General features: G+C 43.3%; 1 protein-coding gene across 8 annotated transcripts in view; it reads right to left on the reverse strand.

Moving 5' to 3' along the window:
• Window positions 1-26,401, reverse strand: part of LOC117581107 (protein sidekick) — a 79,932-nt gene extending 53,531 nt beyond the window's left edge. For all 8 annotated transcript variants that reach the window (XM_034268009.1, XM_034268008.1, XM_034268007.1 and 5 more), the window contains exons 1-2: window positions 26,198-26,401; window positions 24,790-25,126 (exon numbers count right to left, since the gene is read on the reverse strand). In XM_034268009.1, coding sequence (XP_034123900.1) covers window positions 24,790-24,973 — 184 coding nt within the window. In that variant the 5' untranslated portion in view covers window positions 24,974-25,126; window positions 26,198-26,401. The remainder of the gene's footprint in view (window positions 1-24,789; window positions 25,127-26,197) is intronic.
• Window positions 26,402-26,789: the final 388 nt, after the last annotated feature.

The following is a 26,789-nucleotide window of genomic DNA, read 5'->3' on the forward strand; positions in this document are numbered from 1 at the left end:
CCCCACCCCCGCCGCCCAGACCGTGCAAAAAAAAAAAAAAGAGAAAAATATAATACAAGAAACGGGGGGGGAAAATAATCAAGGTAGAAAAAAAAAAAAAAAAAAAAGGGGGGGGGGGGGGGGGGGGGGGGAGTGGAGAGTGCGACAGAGACAATGATATAATCTGTTAATAATTATTCCATGTAAACCGATTCATTTTGTAGATTACACGAATCACGAACGTGACTAGAGCCTGAGCCGCATTGTCTGGCTGTGTGTGTGTGTTGTGGCGGCCTCCCTCTAGTGTCCCTCTTTCACACCCACTCCCACTACTCTCTCTCTCTCTTTATCCCTTTTTGCTTTGCTTCGAGTGGAGTCGCCGAACACGCTTCCAAATAGGCAACACACAAAAAGGGGACAACAAGCTTCTATGCCCTTTATTTGACTCGCTCTCTCTCTCTCTCTCCCTCTGCCACTACTTCTTCGCGTTTTCCGTCACTGTGCGCGTGTGAATTGTGTTTGATTATTAAACGGCTGACAAAGAGCACAGGTTGAAAGAGCAAGCGGGTGTGGGAGACCTAGAGAAGAGTCCTCTGCTGGGCAGTCCTTCAATTGGAAATGAAAGGGAGACAGATTAAAAGATTATTTTAGGTCCCGCGGCTGACATTTTGACGTACCGTTGCACAAGCGACAAAGAGAGAGAGAGAGAGAGAGAGGGACAAAGAAGCGCAAGAGAGCGACAGAGAGCGAGAGCATGCCACCCAAAAGCCGTGTTAAGGAGCAGGGGCAGGGCCGACATCTCAAAAGGGTTTTGGCTCCCCCTGAATTCATAAAACTTTATGCCCAAGAAAACGGAAAATATATTTAATTAAATTTCATCGATTTTCGGCTCTTCAGACTTCCTTCAGAGTCTATCAATTACTTAATTAAAAATAGTCAAAAAATAAATAAATTATGGTTTATTATAATGGAATAATTGTCTTGCTTTCTGTCTCGGTCTATGTGTGTGTGTGGAAGAAAATCGAATTTACCAATGAATTATGGCCAGACGAAAGGAGCAGCCATAAAAGTGATAGTTCGAAAAGGGGGGGGGAGCAAAGAGAGAGTAAAGAGAGTGAGAGAGCGAGCGAGAGAGCGAGCAAAGGTGCCAATAAAATGTCAGGCCATAACATTTTAAATACAATTTATATTGCATGCATTTTTGTACTTTAAATAGTGCGCTAGAAATAAATGTGGACAGATCTCGAATGCCAGCCACAAAAGAGATACAAAAAAATACTTCACTTTTCCAGGGCATCCCTGGATGAATGGATGGGGCAGGGTATTGGGGAATGAGGGGTATGGATGGATGGATGGATGGATGGATGGATGGACGGGGTTAAGTGCACTTAAATGTAAACAGAATGAAGAGAGAAAGGTAGCGTACCTGCTGCCTCTCGTTCCACGCTGCTGACTTTAAGATACCCAACAATTCTCATTCGATGGAAATTAAATATTTTGCTAATTTGTATTTGCAATATTTTTGTGTGTTTCCAATTGATTGATTGCGAGATGTTGCATTGGCGAACTTCAGCAAATACAATTTCGGTTAACTGCCATTCAAAGAGTCTTTTTCATGGCAATATTTAGGCGACAAATATTTGTATACAAATAAATTCTAGTTCGAGTTTTTTCCCCTTAGTTCCCGCAGTGTTCTAGTGCAAATTCTAACCCTAAGCAGGTGGACAGGCGTTAGCTACTCTAATTTGCCCTCCCACTTCCCATTTTATTTTATACTTCGATTGCTACCAAATTCAAAGAGAGTTGTTCAACCTTTTAGCATGATCGCCAATCTCTTCCCTCTTCCACTGTGGATGAGCAATTATGTGTGCTGTCCGTGGATAAGGATTCTTTTTTGTTCCCCCATCCGAATGTCATAAAAATGCGCATACCCCGCCGTATAAAAAGCCAGCACAGAGCAAACAGCAACACGAACAATGCAGTAAACAACTGTAAAACAGAAGCGTAATGAAGGAATTTGACTTTGTGGCTGCTGAACTGGATAACAGTGTCAGCGGGACGTAACAAACAGCGAAAAAAGTGAACCATTGCGCGATTTTTTCATCATGATTTTGAAGCACAATCCAACTCCACCAAACTGCCCGCAAAAATGTTACATATGGAGGAGGAGTTATGAAAGAGAATATGGAAATGCAAATGCAAATGTTAAATTGTTGAAACATTCATAAACGGAAAAGTGCAAACTGCTGGAAACCAAAGAAAAATATAAAATATAAATAAGTGTCAGAGGTGTGGGCGGGTAAGTAAGTAAGCAATCAAGTGGGTTTAATTGAGTTTTAAACGAAGACTTCGGATCGGATCATCAAGTTGTCTTGAACTTCAATCGATGAAAAGTTTAAATTACATTAAAACATTCATTTCACTCCATACAAACCGCACGCTAAGAGCTATCCATCTTCCGGGGAGGTGGACTCTGTAGTTGGACTTGCTAATGATGCTGAAGGAAACTTACCTGAAATGAGACAATGGCGGGCGGGAGATGGAGAAATTAATTAGAATTGAGCTTAAGCTGGATTCTGGTATTGTTATGCCATTGTTTGGCCATGGGGATTAGGGCAATAAGCATACGAGATTGTTATTGCAGATTGGTATCGAAGGAGAGTTGGGCTGGCTACCAGCCCAGAGAGCACTGAGCACTGAGCACTGGAGTGCTTTGTGCCCCCGCACTTTTGGTGCAGCCAGCAGGCAGCGATTGGGAGTGGAAGTGGAAGTGAGGTTAAGTGGCGGCTACTACTCTACATTTTGTGTGCCCCAAGACGAGTGAGGAGGGGCAGCTGCTCGGAGTCACAGTCAGAGATGATTTAGGCAAATGTCGAGCATTTATTTTCGGCTGCTCCGCACCATGGATGTGTGTGTGTGTGTGTGTGGCAGAGGCAATAACAATAACAATGTTTTCTTGATGCCGATGACGATGAACTCGTCGCGACGTTATATGCCCAATTAAACGCCCGACTACAAGCAGCAAAAACAAACAAGAGCCAGAGAATTTAGGGGGCGGGAATGCTGCTCAGACATGGCAGAAGAAGCTGTCAAAACATTCCTGTTTGGCTAAAAGAAATTGACCATCTGAATACGGAATGAAATACGAGACATATTCGGAAACGGGAATGCGGAATGGGTACTAGTACTAGGGCAATGCATGCAGAGGAAGGTGGCCAAGGGAATGCAGGCGAGAAGAAGGGAAAACACTGGGACTCGATTTCGATGTTGACAAGGGTAACGCTCAGACATGACACGACACGACACGAGTGTGGCGCCTCGGCAGAATAGGGGAACAAATATGGAGACGTCTGAAACGAGACGGTATGGCGGGATGAGCTCCAAAATTATGCGAGAGTAATGGGAACAATTAAAACTGAAACAGGCAATGATCAACGAAGATATGATGGCGATTTATCAGCATAGCTAAGTGAAACAAATGGAGCTGGGCTAAGGAATATCTCCATAAGGGAGCGAGGAATCAATGGAGTTAAGAAACGTACAAATGCAGCACCGCAGATGGAATGATTTAAAAGGAAATTTCAACATTTGTTATGGATATTTACGTGGAGCGAAGGAAAGGAGATGCCAGTGCAAAGGATATCAAAGAGTCGACACCTGCTTTGGGGTCCATTTTCTTGAAATTTGACTTCAAATTGTTGCTCCTTCCTCGAGACTACGGCAGTGTGCCGTGTGCCAAAAGCCAAAGTGGAGGCAAACAAACAAACACAAAAAAACAGTGAATGCCATGGATTCAAGCAGCGAGGAGTGAGTGGAGCGAGAGTACATAAATAAAGGAATAAATAAAATCAAATAAAAATTGAAGACATCGAGAGAGCGAGGCGGCGAGGCGGCGAGGCGGCGGCGACCCTCTCAAAATGTCTGGAAGATATTGCATTTTGCCGAAACATTTGCGAGGGGCGCAAATGCTGGCGCGGAATCTTGAAAAGTATGCAAAATGAAGCCCAGCAACAACTTCATTCGGGCAAGGCCAAATGGGGAATTCTTTTCTTGCTCCTCGCAAAATATTGAACTTGAAAGCGCACTCACTCTCGTCGAACAAAGCGTCACTCAAATTGTGGAATTTACTGAAAATAATATTAATGCAAAGACTTCTTTTCTGTTTAAAGCGGGAAGCTGAAGTGCAAGGGAATATCTATGGCTGAACCCTTGCCCGATTGAGTTATATAAATAGGTGGAGCCTATGCAAAGCAGCAGGAAGAAACAAATATAGGGGAATTTATTTTTAAAACAGGCGCACAGGGGCAGAGGCAGCATAAATCTTCCAACAGAGGGCATATCTTATGCCGAACTGCCGTTTCTGGCTGTCTCTGTAAACGTATTTATTGTGCGTGAGTTGCACAAATTCATTTGAAGTCCCAGAACTGGGCCCGGGAAACGTGCTAAGACAATTGAGCCAAATGGTTTTGCTTGACCATCCTTGGGCCTTGCCACTTGCCACTGGCCCAGAGTCAGAGTCAGAGTCGGAGTCAGACTCTAACCCCTCTGTGTGCCCTCTGGCACGGCACGCTAATGGACATAATTATGCTGGGCCACAGAGCAGAAGCAGAGGCAGAGGCACAGGCAGTATAGGGGGTATAGGGATTGGGGATTGGGTAAACCATAAACCAAGGACCAAACTAAACAACAATTAATGACAGTGCATGATAGATAAAGAGAGCCAGAGGTAGAGAGAGAGAGACAACTTGGAAATAACTGATCAAGCCAGCAGGAAAGTGCGGCACAGATAAAGATGGAAGGATACCCTATGAGATACGCACTTTTCATGGCAGATCAATGCTATTCGAAGTAGTCAGACAAATCAGAAGTACCCTCTTTTGGCAGGGTATGTCCAAACAGAAGGAAACACAGAATAAAAGAGCAGGAGGAGAGCAGGGCTACAAATATGGAGAGGCAAATGCCGATGGAGGCCTGCGACTAATGACTTTTAAATGCGTTAAAACGACAATACCAAAGCAAACACAGAACCCCAAGAAACTCAAGAACCCAACAGCCGAAGGAAGACCAAGTTAAAGACGAACAAAACGAGCACAAAACAAACACACAAAACTGGTCAGAGTGCAGAGAGAGAGAGGGGAGAAGCAAATACAAAACTGGTAAGAGCTGGGAGGGAGAAACAACACACAAAACTAGTGGTAGAAAGAGCGAGAAACAAACACAAAACTGGTACAAGAACGAGTGAGAAACCAACAGAAGCCAGAAAGAGACAAATGGGGGGAACGTTTGTGATCCCATCTAATAAAGTAAACGTTGAAAGCCTAAAAAGAATTGTCAACCATTCAGGCAGGTTGATCTTTGTGACCCCCCCCCCCACAACAAAAAAATGTCTTTGATCTATTAGTTTCAATATTTTTCAGGCAAACTCTTTTTTTTTCGTTTTTTCGAACTCTTTTTTGTTTAAAGACTTTTATACAAATTATTCTTCAATCACTCGATAAAGTTTTGGATCTAAAAAAAGATACATAAACATGAAACCCAATCAGATCTTCGCTAGAGACATTTAATTTGTGTACCTGTTAAGAGCACAGTAGTCAAAGGTCGGTCGCTCTTTATGCTAATTGTCTGTAAAAACCCTCTGGCCCTGTAAGGCCCTGCCCGTGTCCATGTTCATGTCCGCCTGCTGAGTCCCCTGGGTCCCCTCCATGCGTTCGTGACCTGCGTCTAGTTTTGAATTTAAATACAAACTTCCTGTTTGGATTCCATCGAATCAAAACCCAACCAACAGACAAAATGTTTGTGCGTTTTTCCTTTTAAGCATACGAATAGTATGAGTAGCATGAGAGAGAGAGAGAGAGAGAGTATTCCGTAGTATTTCGTACGCTTCATTTCGGGTTTTGTTTTCGAGGGATCTTCAGTTGTGCACCAGGGGAATGGGGAGCATGGGGAGCATGGGGAAATGGAGTGGAATGGGCCGAGTAGTGCAGTTCCAGAGAATTATGATCAATTAAAGACAAGATCTTGTGTGGCTGGTCTGTGCTTTTTGTTCACTCAATTCCCAGTCTGGATCTCGGGCTTCCATTTCTTCTCATACTTCCACGTCTGTCTCTGTGGCTGCTTCTGTTTCTGGGTTCATCTTCATTCCCATTTCTAGCTATTCTATTTATGGACATTTGGCATTTTAATTACTACAAAAACACAAACTAAATCGTAGATAGAAATGGTAATGGACAGCAGACAGTAGACGGCAAACAGTTTGACTAGAAAAAACACGCTCTAGCACAACAGCTCCATGTGCATATCGCATTGTCGCATTGGAAAACTCCTCCCCCCCCTTGGTTCAATTCGTAAAGTGGCACAGAAGAAAGAAGGAGAAAAAAAGCGCAAGAACGCTGGGGAATGGAACAACAAATAATTTGACAAACGAGTGCTGGAAAAATTGTTGCAAAATAGTTGCAACTTGCCACGTGAATGCGGCAAGAGAGCAGCAAGCAGCCAAGATCCAAGGCCCAGGGACTAGAATGTGTCTGGAACGTGGGGAGACGTGACGGGACGGGACGGCGCGTCCTGAGCAAACAAACAACAATCTGAGAAGGCGATGAGACGGCAACGACGGCACTGTTGACGCTTCCGTGTCTAAGCGTCCATCGCTTCCATATGAAATTATGTGTACCCTATAAAAGATATTTTACATAAGGATTGAACTGGCATTCAGTCTTTCACTGCTTTGATTTACATTTATTTTCATTGAATAGTTGAAGGGGATCGGAATATCTGTAAATTTGGATAATCCAGGGCCTCGATTAAGCAGTAATCCCCACTTGTTCCAACAATTTCCTCAAGTATTTTCTCTTCTCTCTCTTTTTTGCACAGAGTATATCCATTTCGATGGGCTTCATGTCGTTGCTTCATTTTTTTCATTAACAAACAGGGGGAGGAGAACAACAGTGAAAAGGAAGGAAACATAAGGAGAGGGCGCAGGAAGAGCAGTAAAAGAGAAACCTGCGCCCCCAACCAGGAAGTCCGCCACACTGCACACACACCCACACACAAGCACAAAGAGAAAAAGAGAGAGAGAGAACATAGCCACTCCACTCAGAGGAAGAGAGAGAGAGACAGTGCCCGTGGGCACACGAGGAATCCCTCCCGCATTTTTGTGAGGTTAGGATGCGCTTTAAGAGCGCCTTTCGGGTGGGACCCGCTCGAAATGAAATAACGAGAGATAGTGGCATATCAGCAGCGGCATTTGCTTGACCCTACCTACCATCATCTACCACCCATCCAATCCATCCTAAATGCATCACTAAGCTGTGGTTTTATTTATTTTATTTTTGACATTTTCTTGGATTTGGGGACATTTATTTTCCGAATCTCACGGCTTTTTGCAGCTGGACAGCTTGGACAGCCCAAAGACTACACCCAGAGAAAAGGGTGCTAAACAGAGAGAATAGTTACACGTGTGGAATCTGATTGCGTTCCGTTCCGTTCAGTTCATTATTATAGCCAGACAGATAAGATTTTGCTCTTCTTTGAATCATTATCCCACAAAATATAGAAACATTAAGCACCACACTGCCATGGTTCATCTTCATTACACTTTGCTACCAAATCTCAATTCATAAAATGAAACATCTTTCCCTTTCCCTATTTTTTTGTATTTTTTGTTTAACTCTCTCTCTCTCTCTCTCTCTCTCGCTCTGGCATTTTACGAGCTTTCTGTGAGTTTCTGTGTCAAACATGTGTGGAACAGACCCAGCCCCATCCCACCACATACCACCCAAAAAAGAATATCTCTCTCTGCCCCAGCCACCCAGCCGCCGACTGTGGACTGCCTGCTGCTTCTGCTGCTGCCGCTGGATGCTGTGCATCTTTTAATTACAAGCCCAAAAAGGGCGGCGGTTGGAGGAGTGTAAAAGATTTGATTTATATGCGAGGACTTGGCATTTATGTTCTCTGGAATTATTTTAATTTGGCCATGGGAAGGGAGAAAGAGCGCGACACAGACAGAGGAGTCTAGGGTGTAGGGTGAAGAGTGGTGGGGACAACTGTGTGCAATCTAATTACAACCCAAGTGGGCCAAAGGTTGGAGGTCACAGCAGAGCGATCCGACGACTGTTGCGTTCAATTGCGTTCAGTGATTAACACTTGAGAGAACCCAACACTGAGAGGGAAAGTGAAATTACATTTATTCCAACATATATTTTCCACTCTTTCATTTAGTGCATACCAAAAGAGATATCAAAACTAATTAAAGATACTTACAGAAGAGCATCAATTGAAAACGGTAGAAAGTAAATAAAAACAAATGAAAAGCAATTGAAACTATTTTCTCGCTCCATCTATCGAGGAAAACCTTGAAAAACTGTATTCTCTTATGGAAATGTTGTACTTCCCTTGCATAGATTTTATAACCAGTATTTAATGTGACCTTCGGCTGACCAATAGACCTCTTTTACTCTCTTTCTCACTGCCATTTTATCTGTTGTTCGCTTCTTCGGATGATTCAGTGTGCCCCACCCCCTTGGACTCTTGATAAATAACTGCATTCATGCAACGAGACCCCCGTCCAGCTCTCCCGCTCTCTGAGATATACAGAGAGCGAAGCTTTTATATGCAAATGAGTCATGACAAGGAAAACAACTCGCTTTTGATGAGGCTCCCACCCATTAAGAGAAAACTTACACAGGGGAGGGGACTCTACTACTCTGAGTAAGTAGATAATTGTCGATAAACACAGCCATAGAAGGGGATGAAGATCGCCAACAGACGGATAAAAACTTGCAACATACATTACAAAGTCATAACGTCAAAGTCAAAGTAACGAAAACCCTTTTTATTCTAAAGGGTAAGCACATGTCGATCGGTTTCAATGCTGTTCTGCCTTTGTTTTTGCTTTTATTTAACGTATTTTTTATTTAATGAGGCGAGACATTTTTAATTGAAGCTCAATTAAGCGACAGGGCAGAGGCCAAACTCAGAAGTAGAGCAGAAGTGCAGCAGAGGACAGCCCAAAGAAGAAAAGGAAGACACACAGACAGAGACGAAAAGGCAGCACAAGTAGCAGCAGAAGCGCAACTGCAGAAGAAGATACGGCAGAGACACACAAGCAGAATCAGAATCAGAATCTGAATGCAGCTGCAGCCAAAGTCAAAGCCAGAGCCAAAGCGTAGACAAATGGAAATGCAGAACCAAAAGCAGAGGAGCAATAGCGGCAGCATCGTCAGCAAAAGAGAAGCAGAGGAGGAGCAGAAAAGCGACAGAGGAACAGCAGAGAAACGGGAGAGGAGCAGCAGTGCAACAGCAGCAGAGGAACAGCAGTGGGACAGCAGCAAAGTGCAGAACTCTGTTTGCAGGCAAAATAATTAACCATAATTAACACCATAAAGAAATATTTATTTAAGCAGCATATTATTAAATAATAAGTACATAAATGTCAAACATTTAATGACAGCTGATATAAACGAGAGCTGTCTTCAATCAGCTGACAAATAAATGTCTCGTTCAGCCAGTGCTTAAGTTTCAAGCAAACGGTGAAGCTGGCAAACGAAGTTGACAGCAGAGAGCAGCTCTGCTCAAGCTCTGCCCGTTCTCTTCTCTGCCCTACTCTGCGCACCGCTCATCTGCTGCTCTTTGCTACTCTTCTTTGTTGATGTTGCTGCTTACTTTGTTGCATTTGTTTAAAAGAAAACCAAATTTAATGAAGCGAAAATACCATTAAAAAAGAAGACAAAAAGACTGAAAATAAAAATCAACATAAATGCTTAAGAGATAGGCTTGCATGTGCATAGGTATGTGGGTGTAACGCTGTGCCGCTCCCACACAAAACCGCTTTTAACACGGAAATTTGAAGAGGAGCTTAGACGCTGGAAGGAAACAACATATCCGGAATGAAGATTGCACATGCTCTAAACTGAATCTTAAATGCTCTAGCCCTCAAGCTGGCTGAAAGCAGAGAATTTCCAATGATTAAAGGAAAGCCTTCAAAATAATGTCGCATATGAGTGCAAAAGTGTTCAAGTTTTCCCCCTATTTTCCCCATACAAAATGGGATCCTGATCTCAAGCAAAACGATGTAATCGCATGAGCAAGCATTTAAATGGATTATGTTTGTTAATTATTGAAAAATTCACCTTTTCGCAGCGGGGGGTTTGAATGTTTGAGTGGGTGTTTGGGTCGTGTGGAAACCGCTGCAAAAGGCGAACCGTCATGCGGTGTAAATATTTGCGTAATGCCACAAAAAGCAACTGAAAAGCAGAGCAAACCAAGTAAAACATACTCCAAAAAGCAACAAGAAAGAAAGACCAACATAGGGAGGAGCATTGGAGAGCGACGCCATAAATACCCTCGAAGAACACTCGGAAACCCAGATAAAACTCACAAGTTGTACATTTTTCAGGAGCTATTTCTCTGGTTGTATGGCATCCCAAAATATAATATTGTCACCAATCTACTCCAATACATCATACCCCTCCCTCCACAGGGTACCATACAAATGCAAACAACGAGTGTGAGAAAGTGAGTGGCAGAGCCCAAAAAGTTGAAAGGAATGAAAAATTATTAAAAATTATAATTAAATGTGATACAATTTTCGTAAATACTCGTAAATAAACCAAAAGTCATTAACAACGCAAGAAAAAATACAACATAATAAAACAAATATAAATACAACAAAAATAATATATAACGAAGAAATTGCAAGGCAGAAAGCGAGTGAAAATGAAAGAGCACAAAACAGCAAAAGCAAATAAAATAATTACATACAACAGAGTGGCAAGAGAGAGACAGAGAGAGAGAGAGAGAGTGTGCAAGAGTGAGCGAGTGGGAAAACAACTCAAGGTGTAAGAACCCACTCTCTCATCTCATTCAATTTGCTTTATCACTTCCTGCAACATTTTCGGAATGAGTTCCCAAAACAAAAGTACAACTTTGACTTGGGAATTTGGGTTGGAAATATTTGCGAGCCTTTAAGGCAAGTCATTCCAAAGCTAAATCCAGATTTGAAGGACATTCTGCAGCTATTTATGTGTGTATATTTATAGCTTGCAAAGTGCTCAGGGCACAAAAGCTCCAGTCAAAGTAACGAAAAGTTTTGGAGTACTATTTCAATAGTTTTTCTTCCGTTTGTAACTTTCCTTTAGATTTTCTCAGGGCTTAATCTCTCAGCAATATGCTGCTACCTGTCCTGTCCAATACACTTACTCAATATTCTCACTGTCATTGTTAAGAGGAGCTCCAATGGAATTTAATGAGCAAAATATCTATAAAGATTTCGTTATCTATCGAATAATAATATCCCATCTCCCATCACTCCCCGTTCTCACTGCCACTTCGTCACGCTCGGCAGCGACTGAAATTAACAATCGAAAAGCAAAAGGAAAGCGAGAAAAAGCGCCAACAAGAGAAACAAAAGCAAATGTAAAATTCAGCATCGGTTTTTCTCGACTCCCCCATTACGTTAAATGAATATAAAAGAGGTAGACAGGGACAGGCAGGGAGGTGTGGCAGGGCGGTACGGAGTCGAGGAAAAAAGAAAGAGTCCAACAGAAGTAAACAAAAATTACGGCATTAAAATTAACAAATGTAAAAAAAATATATGCAGAAAAGTAGGTGGGAATATGGTAGTACATAGGCTGGGGGCTTTCCCAATGATGATGACCCAACGATCCCATCCACTCATCCACCCAACCACTCACCCACTCACCCACTGAATCAATGAAATCATTGAATCCCGCACCCTTGTGGCATGAGGGTATAATGATTTTCAGCAGACGTTTGCCTCCATAAAAAGTAAACAAATAAGTCGAAGATTTGTGTAAAGCATCGTCACCCCTTTATAGCTTGCAACATTTAAGCAGAAAAACATCAAATCGAAAAGTGGAAAATAAACAGAAACAATTCGCAAAGGGGGGGGGCAAGGAGAAAGAGAACAAAAAAATAGCTCTTTGGCTATCGTTAACCCTTTCAGATATCTAATCGAAAGGTTATCGCAGCTGGAGCAGCAACCCACAATTCACCCAAAAACCAAAGCAATGATTCCCCCAAAGGAAGACCAAAAACAGTAGAACAAATTAAAGAAAATAAAAGAGTGCAGTAGATGCCAAAAGTGTATAACAAAAGCGAAGAACAAAGCAAGAAAGAAACAATTTGATTTCAGAACGTAAAAACTAATACAAATTGATGGGCCTCAGATATCTGGGGATCTGTGGCATTCTATGGCAATAATTCAGATCAAATTGCCCCAAAAATAAACCTACTTATTATTAAGAAATTTCAAATGGAAATAAAATACATTTACTTTATTTATTTTTTTATTTTTAATGTTGTGCAATAACTTTTAATCCATCAACTGATGAAAGTGGAGAGCTTTTACTTTATTAAAAAGCAGAGCAATGAAGTCCCACGCCGGGCGCGTCGCTTCGATCAATGGTATACCCAATTAGGTCTATAGATACTTATGCGTGTGTGTGTGTGTGTGTGTGTGGGTAGCCAAAGTGAATGCAATTAAAAGTTTACATTGCCCAATCGTCCTTTCAGGGCGGCCCAAACAAACAGAAAGCAGAGCCACTCGAATGCACAGCACAGTACAGACACACACACACACACGCACACGCACACTCCCGAGCAGACAAAGAGCTTAAGCAAACAAATTTGACGAGCGCAAACTTTTGCCACTGACTGTGCAACTGGTTGGCAGTGTGTGTGCGTGTGTGCGAGTGCGTTTGTGTATGGGTATGGCTATGTGGCATGGAATTTCTGTGTGTGGCATCTCTCAGACACAATGCACATGTTTTGTCCTTTTCTTGCACTTTATTTTGCCTGAAATTTATGTCAATTTAATTAGGAAGATGCTCCCCAGATAGAACAAGAGAGAGAGAGAGAGAGAGCTAATAATACACGACACTGGGGATATCCTGTAAGAGTTTATTTTGAAAAGGAATCAAATAGATCCCATTGATTGATGATTTTAACTGTTCTGTAGCTCTCATCCGCAGATCCTTCATTGACTGACACTGCCAACCCTTGCAGCAAGAGAATATACCCTTTTCGATGCACTCGAATGCTGGGTAGCAGAACTGTAACCGAACGAGGCAGCAGATGCCTCTTTCACGGGGGGTGCTGGTGGCACTGGTGGAGACCACTTAAACTTCGATTTAAAAGAGCTTGGCATGTCTGTCTCCTGCCGCAGCCATCGCCCTCGCCCTCCCCCTCTCTCTTACTCTCTCGTTTGTCAATTGTCATACAATTTGCGGCGACTGTTATTATAACGGTGAACAAGCAAACCAACAGACAGACAAAGCGACAGAGCGACAGACAGAGAGACATACATTGGGACAAAGAGCTGAACAACATAATTACCACATAATTATATAAGTATGGCTTGCCCACCCCCAATTCAACCCATTGCTCCTCTTCTTTGCAGCCACAACAACAACAATCAAAACAAAACAAAACAAAAAGAAGACCACAAAAAAATGACATCAAAACGAAAGTTTTGTTTCGCTTTGATACAAAAAAATGTCTTCATATTTTTTGTGTGGGCTCTATGATGCGACGTTGCTATATTTGCTGTAGAAATGTTCGCATAAGCGAATGGACACACGAGCATAACGAGATTTGCAACGATCGGAACTATTTCCATATTTTCATGTCAAACAATTCTCTAAACTTTATGTTACCTAATAAATACAATCTAGTTAATCATTTAATAGATACTTAAGAATACTTATTAGCGGTGCGCCAGGGTATCGCCGATTTCGGCCTTCGGTGTTCTTGCTGGCATTTTCAAAGCTTTCAATCGGTCAACCCTTAAGCAAGCACCCTTCCCCCCTTACAGTCAGAAAAAATCTCAACAATTGCATGAGACATGGCACGGGGACAGAGAGCGTATTCCGGAACCGAATCCGAATCCGTCTCCGACTCCGACTCTCCGGAGGAGACTAGAAAACATTCCATGGGAATGCCAAATGCCTTGCCCGCACGCAAACTGCAAATAACTCAAATATTTAGTTGAACAATGAACAGACAAAAGCCAGAGACTAGCAGGGGGGGACCGTGCCGGCACAAGGGGGAGGGTTAAATAGGGGCTGAAAGAATCTATGCCACTTAGCCCAATTAGGGAAAGCGACTGTGGGGGGGTGCACCCATCAGAGAGCTCGGGAGAGAGGCGCCACCAGAAAAAGGCCCAACGAAAAGAGTAGAGCAAAATTTGTGTGTTGGGAGTATTTTAATGTGAGAAATTCCCGAAAGGAAAACTGGAATTTCAGTTACAATTTCAGTTTACTCAGTCGCTAGAGGCGCTGAGAGGTTTCATTATGCTGATCATAGATCAGCCATCAACAGATTCCCCTCTCACCCACCCAATAACAATCCTCATGCAAATATCATTGTCCACCCGCCAGGTGTCGCCAATGGCCGCCGCAGCACGAAAACGATGATGATGCTAATTTCATTTTGAAAAGTTTTCGAATACATTGAACTTCAGCTGCCGTTTGCTGCTGTTGCCGCTGCTTTTGGCCATTTCCGTTTCTTGTTTATGTGTCCGCACAGCCCCCTCCTCTGCCCCTACGTCCACTCATTCGCTTGGCATCATAATGCACTTGGCCAAAAAGCGGCTGGATGGCAACAGCCAGAAAAGAGAGAAATATTCGAGGCAGGAGGCAGCACCGAAGGCAAACCACAGCAGAACTGAGTCACGAACACAAGACTCGATTCAGAGAGGGAGATCAATATTCATGAATCATGCCATTGGCATGCATCTGGTTAGAAATGCGGGAAACTCTACTTGTATATAGAGTGCGAGAGAGGGAGGGAGAGAGAGCGGTAGAGTCAGTTGGGGCACATCAGTGGAGGTGGGGTACCGGTCTTTATGAGTTAAGCACCATTCTTTTGGTTGACAAAAACCCCCGCTACAGTGCCAATAATACGAAACTCGGAACTCGTTTCAATTCGATTCCCATTCGATTCGATTCGACCGCATTGGCCCCCCTCCAAGCTCTCATTTCGCTTAGCATTTCCCCATTCATTTCTCATTTTGGTTCCATGGTTCATTCAAACACCTTGCCGTTGTGTATTAGCTTATGCTTTCGGTTTTGCTTTTATTTTTTGCTACTGCCATTGCCATTGCTGCTGTGTGTTGTGTTGTGTTGTGTGTGTTGGGCTATTTGCTAATCGTCGGGCCAACATCCATCATCGATGCCGAGTACCAAAGCACATGGAGAACATGGCCAGCCAAAACCCCAATTGATAAACGATAACGAACAAAAAAAAATCTATATACTAATAAATATAAGTGGGTTATACTCTTGCGTTGCCTTTGGACAATTTCCCATAAGCAAAAGGATACATATTCGATGTTTTCTTGTTTTTTCTACACGATTATAAGTTTTGCAGCTATTATTCTGGGGTGTTGCTTGACTTTTATGGATATTTTCTTGTTATTTCTGTCACTCACGAATTGTTCTAATCAGCGTATACCCCAGTCTGTGAGGGTATCCAGCGATATCAGAAATAAAAATAAATAAAATACAATGTTGAAGCATTAAAGCCAGCACACATGAGGCTCATTAGAGTGGTGCCATGATGGGCAATGGGTGGTGGCTGGGTGCCTGGTGGGGTTGCACATTCAATGCAAACAAAAGCCAGGTAACAGCAGGTAACACACTTTTATTTTTATTTTCATTTTCATTTTCATTCTTTTTTGTTGTTGTGCTGTTCTTTGTCAACAATTTTGTGTGCGATAAGATTTTCGAGGTTTTTGTCTCTCTCTCGCTGCTTGTTGATTCGTTTCTGTTGCAGTTGATTGTGGGATTGGGGCTTGCCGCTTGCGGTAGCAGCCATTATCACAAATTATGCATGTGCTCCACTTTTGGCCTCCTTCACTCTCAGTCAGCTGCGTCGCTTGGACTCATTATGTCTGCTATTATTAGTATTATCCGAGCGAGTGCTGGCCAGAGCGGATTGGGTCAGAGTTGAGCGGAGATTATCTTTGCAATTAATGCAAGTTGTGCGCAGTGGCAGGGAAAGTAAAGTGGAGGTGTCGAAAGACAACAAATATTCAAGCCATCATCAACCGCATCATTATCATTATCATTATCCACAGCACAAATATTTAACGAAGATAACATAGAACTCAGCGAGTCGCGCTAATTAAATCTATGAACAATATTTATTACGGCAATGGAATAAATGTGTTTAGACCCCAACTTGCACTCCTTATTTAGCTTAAAATTTGCTCAGGGATTTACATAGGTTAGTTTGTCTTAAGGCACGCGTAAATTGGCAAATTATGAGAAATTATAGTCGCAGCTTAATTGGAATATACATCGGATAAGGCGGTGCCGGGGGGATAAGGCGGAGGTTGTGCGGGAGTCCATCCTCCTGTCAAGGATAAGCGAAGGAGGTAAGAAAATTCAAATAAATTATGGCATACGCCAAGGCGCCATAAAACACAAAAGCAATAAAAACGTAAGCGAAAGAAAGGTGCAAGACATACATACACCTGCCCCACACCCCCGAGCGCCACATTGCCAGGGAGCCGCCACCACCACCACCACCACCACCACCGCCGCCATCAAGTGGCCGCAATTAAGTGGAAAAGTGGCAAAAAGGAGCGCAAAGCCGCCCACGGCGACAGGGAAGAGGTGTCACAAGAGAACAGGAGGAGGCGCCTTGTCAACAGCAAAAGACGACCATAGAAAGTGATCAAAATCATGTTCAAAAATGAATCGCTCAAAGAAACGATTGCCGGGTGACTATTGCCCGTATAGAGTCATCCTCCAGCCCCGCCCCCACTCTACATTTTCTGCTTTTATCCTTTCATAGTCGTTTTTTACATCCAATTGTAATGTTTCGTGTTTTTTCTGCTGTTTTCCTACCCTCTATCTTTTACTTTTTTGTTCTTATTTAATATTTTAAAGCGTCAACAAGGCGTTGCGCCCAGGGGCAGCTACAGGGGGAGGTTTGTAGTGGCAAAAATGAACAAATACTCCAGTCAAAAGTGTAGGTGATAAAGGTGGGGGGGTGGGTGGTGGGCGAGACCAGATTCGAGTCGAAGCAAAAGATGATAAAGCGTGTAAAATGTGAAGAGGAGGACTGCCCGGAGGAATGTGTGTGCATAATAAAATTAGCGACAGGTACAGTAACCCCACATACATCCCGGATGCGGGGTGTGGAAATGTGTATAAGCTGCAAGACAGTTATGTATGTATGTGGACCAACAAATGATGGGAACGTGTGAGCGCATAGCTAATGAAATGCTTTCGACCCAAAACAAAAGGGTTTGATGGGTTAGGAATAGATAGAGCAAGAGCCAAGAGCAAGAGTGAGGCTTATTAATGCGATAATTTGCCATTAATGGCAATCAATTATGGAATGTGATACACTCCCGACAGATGGAAAAACCTCCATTGAAAAGTTATTTTCTCTTGCTAAAGCAAATCAATTTGAAAAGTTTTCTTTCGCATTTTTAAAGACTTTGCAAAGTACAATTAATTGCGAAACAAAATCTCCCGCAGATGTTAGCGTTTTCCCTGCACTTTTTCTCCCACTGTTATTATTTTTGTTCTTGCTTTTTCCTTTTTCCATTTTCCTTTTTCTTTTGTATTTGTTGTTGTTGTGTGTTCCCGAAAAAGAAAACCTCTTGAAGCTGCAATCCACAGATTATTTCCCATTTCGTGGGCTGCTGCTCGCTGTCCCTCACTCTCTCTCTCACTCTCTCGCTTTCTGGCCGAGAAGGCATACTTTTGGTGGCAGCTACCTGCTGCTGGTGTTGCTGCTGCTGCTGCTGCTTCCCTTGAAACGTGAGAGCATGTGTGCAGCACATGTGTGCGTGTGTGTGGGAGGGAGTGTGGCTATCTGTGTGTGAATGCAGTCAAAGACCGGAAATGTCTAATGATAGCATTCGTCGAGCAACGTCGTCGTCGGCGCCTTGCAGCAGTCAAAGGCCCCACAAAGAAAGAATCCCACAGGGCTGCAGGCAGTCAGGCAGCGGGCAGACAGGCAGACAGGCGGCTCTTTCGCTCATTCTGTTTGTGCCTTCAATTTGCACCTGGATGGGCCCTACCGCTACCGCTACCGCTTGCCAGCGCTCCCCACTGCGCGTCTGTCACACTCAAAGGGCATATTCGGCACACCCAAATACTGCCACTGTCCCTCAATTTATACAATTTCGGCGTTATTAAAGATTGATGCATTGGGGCAGAAGCCAAACAACTGGCATGTCGTGTACTTGACGCACAAAATCCCCCTTACAGGGTATCCATTGATGTGCGCTTTTGACGGGTTTTGGGTTCTTTTTTTGATGCTTTTGTTTTGTATGCAAGTCGCCGAAGAGGTGCTTTCTGTGTGAGTTGTTGCTTTGGCTCTTGCTGCTGCTTTCTGCCGCTTATGCAAATGCTTGTGAACACCGCCCCGCACACCTACCCTCCACCACTCTACCTCATTGGCCAACAGCAGAAGGCAAGAGGCAAAAAGTAAGCAATGACCGCCCCACCACTCCAGCCCTCATTCTTTTCCCCCTCCAACCACCGTCACCTATGTGCACCTCACGTATGTACACCCCTTCCGCCCTCCCCGCTACTAGGCCTCACCCATTTGGCCTGGCCTTGATCGTGGCTCTTGCTTCTGCCGCGCTGTTGCATGTGGAAATTCCACACTCAATCATTCGTCGGCTCTCGCGCCTCGGTTTGACATGCACTGTCTGCAAGGCACCACAACTACCAGCCCGCCCCCCCAAGACCCTCTCTCTGTCCATCGGCACTCTCCCCCTTTGCATGGTTCATCATCATCATTCAGTCATTAAGCATACCCTTTCCAGAGGGTATCTCTGTTCCCATTAGCAGCTGCACAAATTTCCCATAAGCGAATGGCCGGCCAGTCTCTCTTTTAAGCTCAATAATAAGTTGAAAATATTTTCTAAAATAATAATTAAACATTCCGAGCACCACCCTTGATTACAGGGTATCTGACTCAAACCCTTGTACTAGAATTTTCTCTCTTCTTACGGATTCTCTTTGCTTAGGTTTTCTTTTCCCTTTTTGTTGTTGTTTGGTTTCTACTTCTTTCGCATATTAAGTGAAGATTGAACACAAAAATTGGAAGTTAGAGGCAATAAAACGAAATGTAGTGGAAGGGGCGGCAGGCCGGGAGCGTGCAGTGTGTGATTTCAATTAGTCAATTTAGACTGTACTTCGGAGAGCCAATGGCATTCATACGTGCTTCATTAAAAACAAACAAAAAACACCACAAAAAAGGCACCGGGGAAACTATGATTTGATGTGCTGCTGTTGTTGTAATATTTCTAAATTTATAGAAAAGAAAAATCATTTTTTGGTAAGGTTGATGAGAATCGGTGGGTGGGAGGTGGTTGCATGGTTGGGATTTTTACAATTTCTGATTGCATTTATTGCTCTTGTGCTTCTTTTGAAGTTTCTTTTGTGTGGCAAGTGGATTTCAATGCTAATTGAAATGCATGGCAAGCAGAAATAAAAATAAAGCAAAGCGAAAAAAAAACCAGCAGCAAATATGTACGTATGTATATGTACCTGTGTGGATGCACCTGTGTGTGTTTGTATGTAATTGCTCGAGGCAATTAACTGCAATTGGGCACGCACAGTTTCAGGGGAACAAAGAGGGGCACACACCACTCGCAGCACAGTTAAAGCTTGAAGCTCGAAGCTCGAAAAAACTGTAAGCCAAAGATTTCCGGCGATCCTCTGCTCTTTTTTCTGCCTATTTTCATCTCTTCTTTCTGCAGTTTTGCATGCACTTCCACAGTCATGTCTGAAGTTTCGAGCAGCCTTCGGATTTCGAAATTCGAGCCGCAGTTGGAAGTTAATTTGGAACAAAAAAGTTCTTGCTGCACTTAAATATCGAAAGTTTGGGGGTTCTTGGCTGTCTGTTAGACTTCTTTTGCAACATGATTTAATCTACTATAAAGCTATCTATGTTTCAGATAGTTAAAAGCACAAGTCAAACTTTAGCTACATTTTAAGATTCTTCAGACTCAAGAAGTCCTTGGATATGCCTGTGGAGTGGTCCATTATTTTGCAGATTTTAGCCAGCACTCTAAGGCTCACTTCAGTTCCCCTTTCGCTTACCGTTAGGGCTGGGTTTGAAATGCACTTCCCTTGGTCATAATCTCAAACTGTGCGAGACGCATTCGGCGGCTATTGACACGCGCTGGGAGCACCCTGGGCGCGGGCCTTCCAATACATTTTTAGAAAAGCCAAGCAAAAGCCCATCATATATGGGTTTAAGCCAAAAAAAAAACACCGAAAATAATTCAGAGGAAAACTGCATTGCGGGCAGCGGGCAGGCATTCCACAGGGGGCTGCCGTGGGGCGAGCCAGGGCATCCAGGGGACACCGCTTTAGCTGGTCAAAACACACACACTGTGCCTCCAAACTGCCCACCACCCCGCCATTCGTTGCATTGGCTGTAATTTGGCATTATAGAAAATGTGGCTGTGGGGCCAGCTTTTGTGCTGATTTTTCCCACCCCTTCCCGGAATGTTCCACTGAATTTTGGGCTGAGCGGGCGACGTGCTGGGGAGGAGAGCGCGCAGGAGAGTGTCAACAGATCGTTGATAACTGTTATTGTTGTTATTTATGAGCATCCCCCCCATTTCTTTTTATCTTATTTTATGCTTCTCCCCTCTCTCTCTCTCTCTCTATCTCTGTTTATCAGTCTTTGTGCCGCTCTCTCGGTCAATTCCTTCACTTTTCATGCACGAAAAACATTCAAGTGCAAGCAATTTTCCATCAATACCATGCACCCCATGCACCATGCAATGGGGAACCCAAATATACTCTTTCAACGATAATAAATAGTTCATTTTTGCATTAAATAAAGTTTACTTGATTTGTTTCATTAATCATGATTATGATTTTTCATTGATATTTTTCATCAATTGTTGAAATGTCAAACAATTTGCCGGTACAACCCTACCCAGCTAGATCGGTGAAAAACGTGTCGTGTGCTGGCTAGCTCTCTGGCTGTGTGCCTGCTTTTCTGTGGCATTTTCCATTGTATTTTTGGGCGCATAAGCATTGCGTATGTACAAAAATGTTTGTCAAATGCAAATCCCCATTGTCCCATTCTACCGCCTCACAAATGTCAATAGAAATGAATTAGAATAATGCTCTGGTCGCCGTGCAGCGTGCAGCGTGCCGTGCCGCACAGCAACCATTTTGTGGGTCAATCAATTTTGGACGCAGCAAAATAATCGGCGGAATGGCGGCGGCTGGAAAAATGTGATTTATCGAATGCGGTCGCTCGCCGGCGGTCAGCGATGATCCATTTCGGGTGGCCGCCTCAAACAAAAAGCCAACACACACAAAAATTCGCATTTAATTAGTCGAAAGCTAAAATGTGGGCATACCCTGGAATGGGCTGGTGTGTTGGTTGGGGAAACCATCACAGAAATAACCACAAAACAAAGGGTACTCTATGGTGCTTATCCTCTCCGTTGGAACAGGCTGGGCTATATCTCCCCAACTCGTACTTTGTGCTTTGTTCCAATCATTTTAAAATAATTCGAATTCGATTGTCATTTTGCATTTGAATAATTGCTGCATCAGCGTGGAGGGACGGATGAGTGGATGAAGCGCCACTGATGGGGCACTAATCATGCACCAAAAATCATGTCCCCCCGCAGGGCTTGGGACGAATCCCTCATGCCACGCTTTCATCCGTTGATGACTCCTTCCCTGGGGACAGTGGACGTTGGCCCACCTGAAAAGTGCACTGGCAAAGGCGCTTATTGGCTTATACAAATGTTCCACAATAAATGCGCTGGCAAATCGAAAACTGAAATGAACGCCAAAAGATGTTTACTGGGCTGATGAATTACCTCCTGTCTAACCGATGGAAAATCCACAAACGATTTGAATTCATATTTGTATTCCCGCAAATTGAAACTTTTCAACTCTGGAAATGTCGAAAGCAATTAGTTTTTTATTGTTTTTATATTTTATTCTTATTGGCGTGTTAATTAGGAATTATCATTATTGCAGGAAATTTATTTTCCCGCAGGTTAATTATACATTCAAAATAATAACACACGCATCCAGATTTTTATGATATTTATTGAGATAAAAAACGAAAGTTTTCACCGTAATGCAAGGCAAAAACAAAAGCAAAACATTATATCATATTACCGCACACTTCTCGGTGAATTACAGTTATGAAACGCACCAGCCATCCATCATGCTCTATATATGGCCCATGTACCCCGCTTGGAGTATTTTATGCGAGTATCTTTCGCAGTCAATTCCCTTGGACAATCTCTTTAAACGTTTTCGCTTTGCCTCTTTTTTTTTGTCGCCTTAACCTTCACTCTTTGCTCTTCCTCCGTCGCTACGCTACGCGGCGCAAAAAGAGCTTAAAAAGTCATTTCGTGTTTCTTTTTGGACGGATTTTACAGTTTTACGGGTTTCTTTATGCCCTTACGCAGAGGTTGAGGGTGTTATAAACTTGGTCAAACTTCTGTATTACCAGAGGAGCCCCGCAGGAGCAACCCGTCCCCATGAATGCCACAGCAACAGGCGGTCTCCATGCATTTTTTGTGTCTGTCATTTCAGCAGTTCATTTAAAGGATATTCTTGAGTCTAATTTTCAGCTTTAATATTATTTAGGGATCACTAGGGGATGACTAGGGATCAATTGATTGATTGAGTTCCTACTTATAAAATTATGTAACTTGGAGATAAAGGAGTTTGTGGGAAAGGTCTACACTTGTCGGATTGGCTGAAATTATCTTGCTCTTTCCTCTCCGTTTGGAAATGCGATTTCCCTGCACTGTTAAATATTTTTCACAAGTTAATGAATAGACTGGACAGCCAGACAGACAGGGAGACAGGGAGACAGAGACAGTCGTCTCTGTGGCATGCAACACAGCAGCAGCAAAAAGTTGAAGGCAATTATAAAACTGTCTTCGGTGTAGTGCTGTTTCGGAATCTGTTGTTATTTGGGATTCAGTTTTGGCCGGCACTTCTTCTGTTTGCCTTGTAACCCGAGAGATGATGCCACAAATATCTTAGCAAAGTGGAGAGACAAGAAAAACACTATTGAAAGAAGGCAACTAAACAAAAAACGAACCCAAAGGAAAGAAGGATAGCCGGCACTAGGAACAGATGAGAGACGAAAGTATAAACAGCTGGACAAACAATTTGCATTTTCTGTCAGATTTCAGACGATTCTCTGCTCTGCTCTGGCCTTTCTTGGCTTTTTCTGGTGTTGGGAAAGGGGGGTTTGGGCATACAGTTTGACATGCACCTGACACCAGAACATGCAGAAGAAAAAGTGGAAATTGCAACATCAGCAAAGTGCTTCTTTCTCTACGTGGCAAGATGCAAATGATTCGCTGCAAAAAATGTCCCATAAGCGAACGGATGCAGAGACCATCCGAAAAGAGGGACACCCAAAGTATGATCAAAATCTGCTGCTAATTGTGTTTGCTCCGTGGAAAATGTCTCACTTCTGGAAACTTCAGTATCTGTATCTGTAGAGTTGAACAATTTGAACAACGATTTCAAGCTTCAAGGAACGCCCCCGCAAAAACCAGAGACCAGAGACCAAAGACCCGAATACCGAATACCGAATAGCCTCCGCAAACGGCACACACAGAGCCTGAACAATCAGCCTGAGGGACCCATTGTGGTCCAATCCACCCGCACCAATAACAACAAATGCCCCACAAATGAGTGAAAATGTGTAGGGTTGGGGTGTGTGTTGGGTTGGATTGGGTTGGGGGGGTTATTCGAATCCCGCGAAATTCGAATCGGAAAATTGTTGATTTTGTATTTAATATTTGATTTTAGTGGGTATTATATACAGACGTACGCCTGTGGCTTTTATTTGGTTGTCCCAGGCCTCCAGGGTATGCAAATATTGCACAAACACAATTGGGGGCATGCAACGTGTACACGTGTGCGTACAGTGCTGTTCAGAGGCGATAAGGCAGAACTTCTCGCCGAAGAAGTACACAGTGAAAGCTACAGACGGGTAGAGATTATACAAAATGCATTCCCACATGTTTCAAATGAGATAATTTCACAACTCGAGTGGATTTTCAGTCCCAAAGAAGTTGGAAAAAAATGGAAAACGGATATTCTAGAGTTCTCTCTTCATGAGAATTCTACTCAGTAGATTCTCTTGCATTTCCTCGAATGGAGCAGTCAAGACTGGTGCCTCTTTGGGAATCAAAACCTTGCAGAAATGATGCCCAAGTTCTCATCTTACAGTTACTTCTTAATGGTTCGCATAACAGCCACGGGCAGTTCCATTTTCACTTCACAGTAAAAAACAATAATGTAGGAAATTCTTAAAAACACAAAAACGTTGAAGATTTTCACACACAGAGAAAGGAAAGACGACAAAATACATTATGATGCGAGAAATTTCACAAATTTTGCAGAACATTTCGGACTCAAAATATTAAATTTTAAGATGCGTTTCGAACTTGGTACATCAGTGCTTTATTGCTTAAAATAAAAGTGAGCAACAGTTTAGATACTTTTTTGGAGGGTGTTCTACACGGCAAAGATCCACTGTAAGCATACTTTGTCACAGGTTTTTATAAGACATTTTTTGATAAGACTCAAAACACACATCGTTATTGCATGCGATCATCGAAATTCGACTTCGAAAGAGTCGAATGAATGCGCCCGCCGCTTGGGCTTCCGAAATTCCCACGGCTGTTTGTTTTGTACTTGTTTTTCTTGAAACCGAAAGAACCTCGAAAAGGAAAAATGAGAACCGAAAAAGGTAGAGGGGGGCAGACGAAGCGGAGTTAATAGGGAGAACAGCACTTACCCGCGTAACATGAGCAGCTGTCCGCGTTGAGAAGCAGCAGCAGCGCTGCCAGCAAAAGCAGCGACGATTCCAGCGGCTGCGACAGCGACATTTTGAGCCACATTCGTGTTCCTGCTTCGTTGACGCACCGACGGCGACGGCGACGCAGCGACGACGCTGAAGATCGCCGCTGGTCTCTCTTCATTTTCGGCTCTCTCTCTCTTTCGGCTGCTTTTCTTCGATTTCGTCGATTCTTTTCGCCTGCTTCTGACTGTTGTTTTTGGTTTCTTTTTGTTTTGTTTGATTAAAGTTCAATTGTTTTTGAATATTCTGGCGCTTTTCTTAATTCATGTTGACTCTGATAGAGAGAGAATGAGAGAGAGAGAACAAACATTAACCAAAAAACATGGAAACATGAAACATGGTAAACGTTTTTTTAGTTTTCTCATTCGCTTTGTGCCAGTCATTCGCCCAGACGCACACACACACACAAACGTAGGCACACCTGCCACAGGTAGCAGCAGCGGGAAAGACAGAGCGCGATCGCTCTGAGTCAGAGCGAGGGAGAGGCAGAGGTAGAGAGAGGGAGGGCACGCTTTGAAACCAAAGACCCTCTGTAGTCAGAGCGAGAGACCAGTGCGCTCGCAAACGGCCGCCAAGCCAAGCCCAAAGTGTATTTAAGCAAGGTGAGGCATGCCGCAAAGCACCCAAACAAAATGTATTTGTATCTAATTTCGATTTGGAGTGAACATACAAAGATAGAGTAAGAGAGAGCTAGAGTGACACAAAGCAAAAATTGCCGGGGATCGGCCACAAGCCTCACCTCAGGCAAGAAACACCTTGGACAAAGCCAGGCCACAAATTTAATTGGAACTGTCTCTCTCTCTCTCGCTATCTCTTTCGACGCTATACACTCACGATCCACACTCCACTCTCTTCTGACCAGACTCTCTCATTCTGCCAATGCTTGCTCGCTCTTTTGCCGTTTGTTTCAGCCCTTTTTCGCTTTTGGGTTTATGTTTTTTGGACTGGTTGCAAGAACCAGTTTTTCTCATATGCAATTCTTTCACACTAACAACGCACACACACGCAAACATACACACAGAAACACTCAAGTTTGAACTCGAATAATTCCAAAAATTTGTTTCTTTTGTTTATAAAATTTGTTTTAGGCGCTCGTTTTGTTTTAATTTTGGCGCATTTCTTTGCTTTTTGTTTTGCTTGTTTTCACTCACATACACACACTTGAAAAAAAAACAGAATGAAACACAAAAAAATAGTAACAAAATTGTTGGGTGAGAGGGAGAATGAGTGATCGCTGCAACAGCGCGCGCGATCGCTGCACAATTCCCAGAAGAAACACAAGAGAAACAGATAGAGCAAGAGGGTGCAATCGGGTGAGGGAAGGGATAGGACTACTTTTATTTACTTCTCTTGCGCCTGCTTTTAATGTTGTTTCTTTTATTAACCATTTGCTTCTCTAGACTTCTTCCTCGTCTGGCTTCTGGCTGGCCTGGTGTTTCGAAACACGCGCCGCAGCAAGCAACCGAAAGCGACGAACGACGAGCGACGACGAAAATGACGGCGACTATGCGACGTAGTCTGCAACAACCGTTATGCGCGCTGGCAGAAAACAAACTGTGCTGCTGCTGAAGAGTAGCGCTTGCTTTGGCTCTGGCGACGGCGACAGCGACGTCGGCAGTGGCAAGCAGCAACAGCAGTGCCAGACGGCGTCGCACAGTGGTTGCCATTGCGCATAACTTGAAGCTGTTGCTATTGTGGCAGGGATGGTCGGGATTCAAAGGGTGAAATGCATTGCTCCTTTTTTACTTAAGGGCATCAAATAATAATTCTCTTAAGAAATCCATATACATACCTATAGTCTCATAGCTGATCATTTAATGCAATAATATGATTATCACTCAAACCAAATCACTTTGGTTCCACTGTCCCATAGCCTAGCCGAATAAGCACTCGTGTTGTGAGCAAGCGAACGGCTTTCCGACTGGCGCCATCTGTCG

Source organism: Drosophila guanche, unplaced genomic scaffold, assembly GCF_900245975.1.
Source record: "Drosophila guanche unplaced genomic scaffold, DGUA_6, whole genome shotgun sequence".
In the NCBI taxonomy this organism is placed as follows: domain Eukaryota; kingdom Metazoa; phylum Arthropoda; class Insecta; order Diptera; family Drosophilidae; genus Drosophila; species Drosophila guanche.